A 13784-nucleotide genomic window follows, 5' to 3' on the forward strand; every position below is an offset into this window, starting at 1 on the left:
TAACCATGAGCCATCAACTAAAAGTTGACTCATGCAAAAAACATCACTTTTGGTAAAAAATGACCATTATTTAAGGAAGGTAACAAAATGTTGCATTGGCTCTCAATTATGCATAAAAAATGGTTGTCCTAAATGAGCAGTGCAGAAATATTTATACCCTTAATCGATATTTTATTTTCACAATAAGTTTGTCTTAAACCTGTAAGACAAACAGGTTTAAGACAAACATTATCTGCAGTTGTTGTGAAGACAAATCTTCTTTTCTGATGGGCTTTTAGAGTCAGTGTTTGTGGAAACTCCCAAGGCAATAATGTGACAGGGACTGTAGGTCATCAGGCATTCAGATGCTCTTGTTCATGTCACAACTAATGTGTCTGCTGAACTTGATGCATCAAAGAGATAAATCATTAGGCTCACCAGGCAAATTACACATGCAACCCCCAGAAAGATGTGGAGGTTGCAAACAAGAGAAAGGTCAGCGTAGTCAGGCTAGCGTTGTGAATGTTTAATATTGTGCCCTTTAAGGTGGTGCCAGACTTGTTTCAGATGTGATCGATCAGAACTCATTTGTGGGACTCTTTGTAAAGGTGGTTAGGCTGATCAGCAGATGGCAGCACTATGGCTCATTTTCTATTCAGCTTTGATTGGATTCCTTTTCCTAAAAGGACAACCATAAAGTAATCCATTGCCAAGGCCACTTTGCTGTTGTGGTGTTTTAAAGAAAGTGGTTTAGGATAGCATAAATTATTTAAATCTTCCTTTTATATCAATCAATCAATCAGTCAATCAGATTTAATTCACATAACAATGTTTAGCCACTTAAATGTACTCCAAAGTCCTAAACTAAGTAGATAAAGTAGAAATCGTTAACAATCAGACATCTTATGATATATAAAACTGGGAAAACACTCAAAACTAGATATTTACATAAAATCAAACTAAATTTTCCATTAACAGATGAAAAGATATTTACATATATTATCATAATATATAACTGTATCATTAATATGCATTTTGAGTGTCCTTCCACAAATTTCTCAAAATAGTTTGCTGAAACTGTACCCCATTCCTCTTGGTAGAACTGGTGTAACACAATCATATTGTTAGGCCTCACACACCTTTTAAGCTCTGTGCACAAATGTTCTGTGGAAGTGTGATTTTTGTGGTTTGGTGGTGTTCTTAGGGTTATTATCCATTTGGAAAATCTACATTTATACCCAAGCTTGAACAACCTGGCTGATGTCTTAAGATGCGTAATCTTCTTTGCTTATTATTGCAACTATTTTAGGAAATTCACAGGTTTTTTTTAAATGCAGTTAAACACCCACACAACATGTTGCTACCATCCTCACACTACTTTATTACTCTAATTATTTTGGTACCTAGCAAATGAAAATAAATACAATAATTCTTATTCACCTGAAACAGAAAAAGTTTAGCCTGGTTTAATATCAGACATTAAAAACAAAGTTTCTGTTGGTTTCAATCACACAAACAATATTATAAACTTTCAAACATCTTAATATTAACCCAAACGTTGTTGTCTATGACACATAAAAACTAATTATTTCAATATTGTATATCTTGTATTTTTCACTTATGAAAGTCCCTTTTTTGACATAGAATAGAATAGAATTCAACTTTATTGTCATTGCACTGTCACAAGTACAAGCAACGAGATGTAGTTTGCATCTATCCAGAAGTGCTCTACGAGATATAAATATTTATTTATAGATGTACAAGACTATGTATGTATGGACTATAAGGGGTTATAGCAAAGAGATATAGATATTGTGTATAAATATAAATATAAATATGGGAGCTATATACACAGATTATACAGAATATACAAGAATCTTGTGAATTGTGAATCTGAGCGTTAACAAAACATAAGAAATCAAAGCTGTGAAGGTTGAAGAGGGTGGCCCACAAAACGTCTGGAATGACGCAAACTGCCTCAAAGTTTTCATGTGCTGTACATAAGATGTCTGTTGAAACAAATGTCAACTTGTGATATATTTATTTTTATAGCTAACACTATTAGCATGAGCTAACAAAAAATCGAAATTGGAAGGTAGTGAAAATAAAGCAATACCATTCTAAAACATTTGAGAAAATGTTTTGATCTCTTGCTTATCGTAAACAGCTTGAGATGGAAACTGGAGGTCTTTCCACTCTCCTTTTTGGTTGGCACTTCCAAGCAGCGGTAGAACAAACACCAGCTTTTTCAGCAGACTCTTTTCATCTATTTTTTGTCCTCATCTTCATTTACCCTTGTCATGTCTGCATTGCCTTATATTTCATTGTGCTACAGGCAGTGGCGCAAAAAGTGGGTATGCAGGGTATGCAACGCATAGGGGCGCTGCACTAGAGGGGGCGCCAAAACCCCGTCTCGAAAAATGTTTTTTTCTTGTTGGCATTTTCTATAATTAACAGAATGAAATGATCAATAACAGGGGAACAGCACTGATTAGGCGCCCCTCTGCTCCTCCCATGCAGGTGGCTGTGCACGCACCCCTAAGAGTATGCAGGCGCGTTTTTTTTATTTTTTTTTATTTTAGACTACCACTCGTAGTGCACTTGACAAAATGGAGCGGCAGAAAAAAAAGCTGTCCGGGGCGCAAAACAGAAAAAGTAAAAGGGAGAAGGATAAAGATGTTGGCGGGATGAAAAAAAGCCTTTCAATGTGGTTGAAAGATAGTAGGTAAGTACCGTCAGTGTATTAGCAGGACAGGAGAGTTGTAAATAATCAAGTTAGCTAAAGCTAGCAGCTAGCCTAATACGGAATCGTCCCATATTTGGCTGTTAAAAGTTGCCTCCCCTATTAAACCATTAAGGGACGCGATTTGTTTTGTATTTCTATGAATATCTGATACATAAACCTGTCACAGACACATAACCGCGCACTAAGTAAGAATGACCGAAATAAAACTCAGGAAATATTAACACAGGAAAGCTAAAGCTGCTGTGGCGGCAGTGCCCAGCTATGGTCCAACACTTAGCCCTCCTGGGTGCATTTTTTCTCTCATATATATTATGGATTCTTTAATTAAAGATGAGTTGTTCAAGTTCATGCGTGTATCAGACAAATTAGTCATCAGAGTCACTAAAGCCCTTAAACTCAAAAAGGTTGGTGACCTATTTTACCAACCTTTTTGGCAGGGGCACACTTGAGTTTAAATGTCTTATTCAATACCACTACAGTGATGTTGTGATGTATCTGATAAGTCAGATCAGATGTAATGTCCAATCAGTAACTGTTATCCAACAAGGAGATGATTTAAATTAAAGTTTAATTTCTATTGTAGTTTGACTGCTGTATTTTCTAAGCCTATTTAACACAAAATTGATGTCATTCAGCTGTGATGGTGGAGAGAAAGAAGAGAAGATGATGAAAGAGGAAGAATCAGGACAGACAGGGGAAGGCAACAGGTTGGTCTAATGCAGGTGGAAGTGAGGGAGCAACTAGTCCATCTCAAGCACAAATTTTTAAACATTATTTTTAAAAACGGTAAGATCTGTAATTTTTACAACTAATAATGCTTTTTTGACCACATGACTTAGTGGAGAACACCACAGACAAGGGATGAAGGAGACAGACATGAGGTCAGTGATAGAGGAGACAAGTGATGAGATCAGGTAGGCATTAGGAAAGCAACAAAAACCTATATACCATGATGGTTTGAGTTTCTGATGACCATCTTTGATCGTGTTCTTTTTTGGGGAAAATTAGTGCAGGCAGTCATGGTGAGTCAACCACGAGAAAAGAGAATGAGAAACAGAAAGGTGCAGATGAGGGAGAGGAAGAGCAGAGAGGACTAGATGATGAAGAGAGAGAGAAGCACAGAGCTGCGGAGGAGAGAGCCGAGACAAGGCTTTATTCAGAAGAACCATCTGAATGGCCTTTACCACACAAAATGGGGGACACATTTAGGTAGTACATGGTTGTAAATGGCCCACAGAAAGTTTCTGATGGTCCATATCCAAGATCAGAGAAGAATAAGAGGTGTTTTTCCAAAGCATACTGTTTTCGTTTACTGTCTAATGGAGAGAAAGTTGAACGAGATTAGTTACTGTATTCTAAAAATACTAACAGAGTCTATTGTTTTGCATGTAAGCTTTTTGGTGAAGCTAAAGTTCTTGACACATGCCTTGTGGAGGGGTATAATAACTGGCGATGTCTTTCAAAAACACTGAAGCACCATGAAACCAGTAGTTCTCACATAAATGCTTATCTGACGTGGAAAGAAATGGCATCTCGCTTACGCCTAGGTAAGACTATTGATAGTGAACTGCAGAAAACCATGGCAGCTGAAAAAGCACACTGGAGAAGTGTGTTGACTAGAGTTATCGACTGCATACTTTTCCTTGCAGAGAGAAACTTGCCACTAAGGGGGAAAAATTCTCAGTTAGGAAATCCTAAAAATGGAAATTTTCTGGGAATCCTTGAGCTCATAGCGCGATATGATGTAACACTGGCAGAGCATCTTAGAAAGGCTGTCTCCAAACAAACCACTGGATATCTGACATGGTGCACTCAGAATGAATTTTTAGATTCAATATCAGAGTGTGTTTTGAGTAAAATATCTGCCAAGATCAAGTCCTCTAAGTACTTTGCAGTGGAACTGGACTGCACACCTGATATTTCAAAGCAAGAGCAGGCCTCAGTCATCATTCGATATATGGGGGGGCGCCGAAGATATGTTCGCATCCACCACAAAAATATGGAGTTGCGCCCCTGGCTACAGGTCAAATTGAAAGCGTTGAACGTTATTCAATGTACAGAAATTACTGTTCTGCCTAGATGGCGCTCCTCACAATCTCCCAGGATGAATTGCAGCATAAAAGACATGGCAATGTCCGTGTGGCAATATTTTGTTTAAATTTAGAAAATCTAAACGGTCTATAGTATTTTTAGTGTTCTGTTTTCCCAAATGAAAAAACCTGCATTGTAATCTTTGAGTCTGGCTTTCTAGTAAAGTCATTAATACACTTTCACAGTTATTTCTTTGCCACAGAGCGTTTGTAACGATATTAAAAAATTTTTATTCAAACCATTTTGTTGAAAAAGTAAACTCAATTTTTATTGGAGCTGCTTAGGTGACTCATCACCAGTGGGTTTATGCTTGCAATGAACTCAAAAACAGTAAGGAATGAACATGTTTGGTAAATTATTTGCTTTCTTATTCCAACATTCACCATCATTGTCACACCTCAGACGCTTGCTTAATATTGTGTAGCCTTACTGGAAACGTCTGGTTATTAAAACTATTAATACTTTTAAAAGCCAGTAAGACCACCTACGCTCCTTGGTCCTCATCTGCATTTTTTAAACTGAAGTTCATTACTTTAATGTTGCTATTTTTGTCTTACTCATAACAGAAATCAGTGAATTTTCTTCGGCGCAGTTCTGGTGCGACAGGAAGCTCCGCATAAATGCTTCACTGCACCTACAAACCACTAACGTCATAGCTGAAGATACTGTAGTGCAAAGTTCCCCCTTACTCTCCTGTTAGAGCAAAGGGGCTGGCGCTGGCATGGTTCAGCGAGGCGCTCTGCACGTGATGACTGCTGTGAGATGCGGCTTTTGAGGGATCATAAATTATGAACAGCTGTGCGCCCATTCTCATAATTTTTACACGATTATCATTTTCTGTTCTTTTCATGCCACCACAAATGGGGCGGCAGTGGCTTTCCTTCCCTCTGCCTTTATGTCTACACATTTCCTTTCAGACTAAAAATCCACATAATTTCTTTCTTTTTTTCTCATGGTTTGCTGCTCTAATTTCCAAACAAATGTGGCAGTGAGGCATATTGTCTTGTGTGGAGCATCCAGAAGTTGCCCATCATGCATACACATTGCATCTCTACCATATTAATATTGCATCAGACTCTGCAGCCCTTTCTGTTTCGGTTGGCATAATGTGGAGCTGAACTTACATATTATAACACATAAACCTATTTTTCTTCATCAGTTCACCATTAACGCCCACTGCATCTTGAAATAGGAACATTTTTTTTAACAATTGGGGCAGACCAATAGAGCAATTCTAATTCACTGCTGCTTTAACCGAATGCATTTAGTGAGATGAAGGACTTCTTCCATGGCTACATCTGCAAGTCGTATCCGATTAAATCAAGCCACCATAGCTCATAAGCTATGTAAGAACTGAACCATACATTCCCGTCACATGTTTCAAATGCAGCATGAAATAATAAGTTTGCAAAGTCCCCCGAGGCATCATCAAACTTCAAACTGTGTTAATAAACGTGGAGAATCTATTTTGGGCCTCCCTCACGTCTGACCCAACTTCATTTTGACCTTTTATTACAGCGATCAGTGAGTAATCTCCTGACTGCGCCCTGACGCTGTTGCATCGTGTGTTCAGAAATCAATCCAGTGAAAGCTGCTTGAGTAAAGACAACAGAGCATTTTAACATTCTTTCTCATTTTTCTGGTTGTCTTTGTGACTTTTTTCCTGCCTAAAAAAGGAACAGAAGACAAAACCTCTGGAGATGAGCGTGAACATCTCCACGAATTAGACAAGAATCTGCTTTTTAGACATGATTTCAGGGACTGGAATAGAGTTATAACTGTGGATTGTTTCCACAGTCTTAATCAAACAGGAATTGTGAAACAAATAGTGAAATAATGGATGTAATTTTGCAACACACACCAAGACAGCAACTCGGTGCGTGTCTGTCTAAGGCGTCCTGTAGATGCTGCTGCTTTGGAGGCTTTGTTCTCTCTGAGTCGCACCAAATTAGATTGATTACTCCTGGCATGCACATTTTATTTGACTTCATTGTCCTCCCACTCTGTTGTTAGTGCTTGTGTCAGAGATGTGCATATTCTGTGTGTGCACATGTACAGCTATGATTAGCTGTTCTCAGGAAGCGTGTAGAACAAGTAACAGTTTTATTGATTGGATATTTTCAGAGCAAATATTTTATGTTCATATTTGTGGGAAGCAGACGTACTACGTGATATGTAGGCCATTTTAGCTCAAAGCTGTGGCTGAATGAGGCTGTTTGCATGGATGTTTCCGATGATTTCATCCATGTGGTTGCGCTTGTATGTGGATGAGTTTATTTGCATGTTTCTCTCATGTTTGTGCACATGCAGGGAAGTAACGTGATGGAGGACCAAGATTTAAGAGACATGGGGATCACTGACCCAGGGCACAGAAAGAAAATCCTCCATGCAGCACGTGGCTTGCCCAAGGTACTTAACACCACATCCAGAAAAATAAACTCCAGTACTTCAACAGCAGATGTCAATTAGCTAAAATGAAGTGAGATAAAGGTTGTTATTGTGAATGGATGTAAATGTGATATTGCTCCCTTCAGGATTGGTTGGAAATTATAATCTGTACATAACAGTAATCAGTTTTAGGCTAACAACTAAACCACAATTGAAGCTGAAATGCTCATGAATGGATTTGTTTTGCTTTATTAAAACATAATTCAAAAGTGAATTGCAATATTAATACATAAATATGGATTTTTGTGCAGAATTCAGATTTTCACTGCTCTCCTTTTTTTATTCGTTAATTATAATCTTAAACTCAGAAAAGAATAAAATTTCCTGATAATCTACTTTAGGAGATTCAGTTTATTGGATGGAAAGGTGGATAGGTGGATGGCTTCACAAGTGGATGCAGTGATGATGGGGGAATTAATACTCTTTTTTACTACATAAAATTATGAGCTATTTGTTATTGGTCAGATTATTATTTTTTTCTGAACAAGACATAAAAAGTCAATTGGTTTACAAATTGCTGTGTGACTAGTTCAGAGGTCAACAACCTTTTCCATTCAAAGAACCACTTTTGCCCCCACTACTACAAAATAAAACTCACTTAAAGCTGAAAGAAAAAACAACAACAACAACAAAAAAACAGTTTTCTAGATATGTACTACATGAAATGTTGAAAGCTAATTAAATTCGCTTTTAAGATTAGAGAACCTTTTATTTTTAGATTCTGGAACAAAACAAATCTGCTTTTACAGAAGAAAAAAAACTATTTTGTAGAATGAGATGAGATTTTCTATAAATGTGGAAAATGAAGAAATATAGGTAGGATAGTTTGAAGTTTGCTACTTTTTAAAAGCCTGTTTTAGATATTAAAAGCGGTTTTTGCATAGTAACTAATGGAAAAACTCCTTAAATGACAATTTCTTGTTACATACATAGTCAAAGTGTTTTTCTTTTGGTTCTGTAAGAGCCGTATTGGACTGGCCAAAGAGCCACAGGTGCCTCTGGAACCCCAGGTTGCAGACCCCTAGACTAGTTGAAATTGTCTATAACTTGAGACTCTATGTTAGGATGACATGGCAGAACTCTGCATTGGAAGTAGAACTCAAAAAGGAAAATTGGATTTAGCACTGCTTCCTCTTTTACTCCTAATTTGACGTTAACATCTTAGTACTTGCTCTCATATGCCTGTCTTTCTCTCTGTAGGTGAAACCACTGGGTTGTGATGGCAGCACATCTTTATCCTCTTGGTTGGACGTCCTTGGCCTGCATGAGTATCTTCCCAACTTTCTCTCTAATGGCTACCGAACCCTGGAGTGTGTGAAGAACTTGTGGGAGCTGGAAATTGTCAATGTAAGAGTTGTTTAAGTATTGAACTTTAAATGTTTAGCATGTTACAGTGAGCTGTTATGAAATTTCACTTCTGTGGCAATGGAAACTATTTCTCACTGAAGCATAAATGTTGTGGATTCTGTTTGAGGTTAAGATGCACTTAATACTCGAGTGCAGAAGAATCAAAAAAGTGTTTCAGTGATAGAAACAATTTCCATAAAACTACAGCTCAGATGCTTTATAAATCATAGAGTAATTAGTAGATAAATAGCAAATAATGTAAATTAAGTTGAAAAGAGGGTAAGGGATGACAGAAAAAGTCTAATTTGGTTTTGTCTTTAGGGAAATAGTGTGACATTTTATGGTAATCAGTGATTATAAAGGATGACTAATTTCTTATGGTCTTAAAATGGTTGATCCACCAGAGAGATGCATGTTGCATTTTCAATCAAGCAGTTCTTAAAATTGCACACATGTTGTGAGTGCAGCTTTTTTTAATAAATTCTCAAAGGCTGTTAGAATTTGTTTGTAAATGTCACACATCATCTGTGACCTTTCATTAATTTGATCCTTGTTTATTGCTTGACTCAAGTCAAGTTTATTTGAATAGCACATTTCAGTAACCAAGCAGTTTGAGGTGCTTTATATGACAAAAACATAACACAATTAACATACAAAAACTGAAAGATAATATTCCAGTGGCAGAATAAAGAGAAGAAATGAAAAGTTGTATTTCAGACCAGAATTAATCAATGTTTTATTTATTATTAATCAAAGGCAAGCCTTAGCAAATGGCTTTTAGCCTTGTTTCAGCAGTTTTGCAGTTTTTTGGAAGTTTATTACAGATTAGCGCAACGTAATAACCACTGCTTAAATTCCTAATTTAATTTTGTTTGGTCTTGGACATTCTGACAAATATATATGCTTTGATCAAAACCTCTCTGTTGTAACTCTGACTTCATGTTCAGTGCTGGATCTAAACCTCAAACTCAGTCTGAGGTCTTTCTACTGGACTATCCTACTTGTTGAAAGAAAATTAACTACCACAGCATAATCCTGCCTACACCATTTTGCATGGCGGGCCTGATGTGTTCAGGGTGTCAGTTACCTGCCAAACAAAATGTCTCTTGGCTGCTTCTCTGATTAACGCTCTCCTTACTCGGCCAGTCAGCTTAGGTTGATGACCAAGTCGTAAAACACTCATTCTGTATTTGGATGATTTATTGATCAGTTCTCTAAGTGTTCAAACTTTGCATATTGTTTTACAGCTGAAAAAGACAGTGTGCAAAAGATTAGGTGTTATAGACCCTATTGTTTTGGTTTACTTGTAATATTTTCACATTTTTGAATTTCATGGATGTTCACTATGCTTAATGGAATGGCTTTTATCTGCTGGAAATGTATTAGATTTCAACCCTTTGGTAATCACCAGTGCGGTTTCTAACATTTAGATCACTATTATGTGAAATGTTATTTATTTTAGCATATTGTATGTTAGCTAGTGCCATGTTTATTGAAGACAACCAGGCAAACAAAGCAGATGAACCTTAGTGTCCTCTATGTGAGTGGATAATAGCGCAGAAGCTGAGAATGAATGTGCTTGAAGATATTATATTATGTTTGCAGCATCTGGTGGCAGTAAACAAAAAGGCAGTGGTGGTAAAATTGCAGAAAGAGCTGCAGTAGCAGCCGCCAAGCTTCCTGCCAATGCAGTGTGAGAGGGATGGTGTCCAGCAGACTGCAATGAAGAAAGATGGTGGTCTGAGTGCGCAGCACATTACTCTCAGTGTGCAGAGCAGCAAGAACTGCCTGTGAGCATCTTGGCAGAACTCTCTTTGCCCATTACATTTTCTACATCCTCTTCAGCATTTTAGAGCGAATAGCATCTGGCTTCTTCTACGATCCAGGTCGCGTTTCCAAAATCATTCCAAGGTTCTTTTCAGTAACGTTGTGTTCACTGGTTTTGCTGGAGCTTTTGTGGAGAATAAAAACATAACCAGAAATTAAATGCACAGACCATTTGCTTCTTCTGCTTCTGAGTAATAGAACTGATCAGACAAAGAATTACATGGGCTTGTTCTGAAAGGTTTTGTACCAGGAACATAATTGCAAATGTAACATTAATCACTCAACATCCACCCTTTGAGGATGAGCATGAATGTTAATAGCCAATTATGCAAATGCATAGTATTAAGGTGATGGGATTTTACTACATGAAATGAATATTTGCTTCATCCTGCAAGACTTTTAGACATATGAGCAGATGTGGTCCTTGTAAATGGTTAAACAGAGATTGTACTCATGGTTATGTTATTCTGTTGTGCAATTTTCCGTATTGCAATCGGAAAATACAGCTGCACTGTCTATGTATTTCTGGATAATGTTCTGAGGTCCTCTCTGTTTTCGTAGCTCATCATCCAAATATGGCTTGTGAATATTAGAGTGTCCCAAGAAGGACGCAGTGTTGTACTTTAGGCTCATGGCAAAACAGATTGAAGCTGAATTATTGACGAGAGTCACTTCTGTTTGCCATCCAGTGAAGAGTACATAGCATCAAGACCGCCAGTGTGTTTTTAGATTCATCTCTCTTATCTTTGTCTGGATAAATTGTTCTGTATGAGATATTCAGATGACTGTAAAATGGAAATTCATAGAGTGATGCTGTTCCCTCCAGGTTATTAAGGTCGGGCCCTTAGGCCACAGGAAGAGAATCATTGCATCTCTAGCAGAGAGACCCTATGAAGAAGCTCCCTCTAAATCCCGTCGGCTGTCCCCAATTATGGTAAGACTGATTATGAAGTTTACATACTTAACACTTAATCTGCCCTCATTATTATGTTGGTGCTGCCTTGTGGGAATTAGCTTCCTACAAAAAGACATGTTTGGCAGGGAAAATTGTGAATACATCAATGTTTTCTCAGTAAATATATATTTCTAATGAAGTTGTTGACATGGTAATTATATCAGATGTTGGTAGCAACCCAAATAAAAAGAAATCAACACAGATAAGTCCACAAATGTGTTGTAAGTACACTGAATATCCAACTGAAATATGTTAAATACTAGTAGAGATGCATTTTTTTTTTTGCAATGACACATTCTGATTGGATCAACTATTACCTTTTCCTCCCCTCAGTCTGTCTTCAAAAATCTTGAAGGTTCTGTAAGCATCGTCTCAGACATTGAGTTTTTTTCCCCATAAATTTTCAGTTGGTTTTAATTCAGATTATGGACTCATCTATACAGATTTATTTGCCTTCTTTAAAACTACCTGAGAGTTTATTGACTGTGTTTGGAGGATTCCCCAAGTTAAAAATACACTCTGGTTTCTTAGTCAGATTTTTGTTCAGACTGTCCTGGACTAGACCAGCTGCTATTGACTGGAACTGGTATAGAGGATGATTGCTTTCTAAATATTGTTAGATTTTAACTATTTGACTGTCTAGGCCTTTTTGTGTTCAGTACTCATTCCCTGTGTCATTCCACCCCATTTATTACACATAGCTAAATTATTTGTTTTATATATGGATTACTTTGGTTGCTGCTAATAGTTCAATTAGAAACTTATGAAGTGTTTAGTAGAAGGTTTAATCTCTTTAATTCATAATATTTCTGAAGGGCAGCTAAGAAAATTAGCTAGTCGGAATGTAGCCAATTTAAGAGGACGTTTTATACCATCACAACTGTAAAAATGTCAAGCAATTAGAGAAAGCTATGGAAGTCTTTTATTTTAATCTGGGACAAAACATAAAACACTGTTACCTTTAGCAAAAAAATATTGTCTAAAGATTCTCAAGCTGAAGGTAAATTTCCAGGCTTATTCTCTGGTCTGGCATTTTAAAAGTCATGAGTCATTAAAACTACAAATAGAAACAAAACTATTTAAACAAGTAAGAAAACAAAACATAAGAGAAAAGTGCATAAGCATAAAATTGGCACAAAGCAATAACAGCAGAGAAAAATACAAAGAGAAGAAAATTGCTGCTCAGTATCGGCTGTGCGAGCAGCTGTGTTCACAGATTTGTCTCTGTTTAAGCCACTGTTTCACTTGGGAGCTCAAAGCTCTACAATCAGCCAACTTTGTTATTACTGGTGGCAAGCTAGTCTAAATATGGGATCCTTTGCTTGAAAAACAAGAAAGTAAAAAAAAATGTTTTTCATCTTCTTTTAATAACTCTCCATGAGACTCTTGGTTATGTTGACACTATTTTCTGTTGTTTCCCTGACAACTATAGACTGTAAAACTGAGTCATTATTACCAAGTCCAAGGCAAAAGGCAGGAGAGAAAAGGCAATAACTGTATGAGCCAGATTAAAAAAAAAAAGTGTTGATCAGAGATGAAAAAGCTTGTGGAAGACTGCACTGACGATGTTGGGGTGAATTAGCAGTTACATTGCGCAGTGCTGCAAGGGTTGTTGAAGAAAAAAAGACAACATAAGGAAAGTTGTTTTCACTTTGACACTTGTCTAAAGTTATGAGTCTGTTTTGATTCAAAAGCCTCTCAAGGCCGTTGATTATCCGTATTGCTTTTGAATCTCTTTCTGCCACGTTTTCTTCCTTCCACTCAACATTCCGATAATCTGCTTGTTTGAGCACAACTAGCTTCTGAGCACTACTTTTTTATGACTTACCCTTTTTGTGTGTTCAATGATGGCCTGCAGGACAAGCATCTGTTCTGCATTTTCTGCCATAATCACATAGGCTATTGTGTAGCTATATATTTTTTTCTAAAATAAGAATCCAATTTTATTTTTAGCATTGAGACCAATTTTCTAATATTCTGATCTTTTGGTTTTCATTTTAATAGTAAAAATTAGCATAACTAAGTATTTGACATTTACCACAATGTGTGCAACAAATCTTTTTCAAACAAAATAGCTTAAATATATTAACCTTTTGATGAAATTATTGAAAAGCACCTTGAATCATGATTTGCAGTTGTTTTTGGGATTAGGCAGGAGGAATGGAGACCTGACAGACTCACATTCATCTTCTGGCATTGTTTGACTGAGAAAATGGTGACTGTGTCGACAGCTATTTTCTGCATGAGTGACAAGGGTAAAGCATTTAATATCCTAGCATTTTTTTAAACTGCCAGAAAGGTTTTTGAACTAGCATTGCTATACATGGTGAAAATCTACTCCTCAGTGAGTATTTCCCAAGAAGCTATTAGATTAACTCCACCAGAATTCCT

The 13784-nt window shown here is 37.0% G+C and overlaps 1 protein-coding gene across 9 annotated transcripts in view; it reads left to right on the forward strand.

The window, feature by feature from the left end:
* anks1ab (ankyrin repeat and sterile alpha motif domain containing 1Ab) overlaps positions 1-13784 on the forward strand; it is a 61278-nt gene that overhangs the window by 31158 nt on the left and 16336 nt on the right. For all 9 annotated transcript variants that reach the window (XR_003593745.1, XR_003593746.1, XR_003593747.1 and 6 more), the window contains 3 exons: positions 7127-7225; positions 8465-8611; positions 11265-11372. Coding sequence is in view for 6 of the 9 variants with exons in the window: in XM_028003972.1 (XP_027859773.1) it covers positions 7127-7225; positions 8465-8611; positions 11265-11372 (354 nt within the window). In the remaining 3 variants the exon portion in view is untranslated. The remainder of the gene's footprint in view (positions 1-7126; positions 7226-8464; positions 8612-11264; positions 11373-13784) is intronic.

Source organism: Xiphophorus couchianus, chromosome 20, assembly GCF_001444195.1.
Source record: "Xiphophorus couchianus chromosome 20, X_couchianus-1.0, whole genome shotgun sequence".
Taxonomy (NCBI): Eukaryota; Metazoa; Chordata; class Actinopteri; order Cyprinodontiformes; family Poeciliidae; genus Xiphophorus; species Xiphophorus couchianus.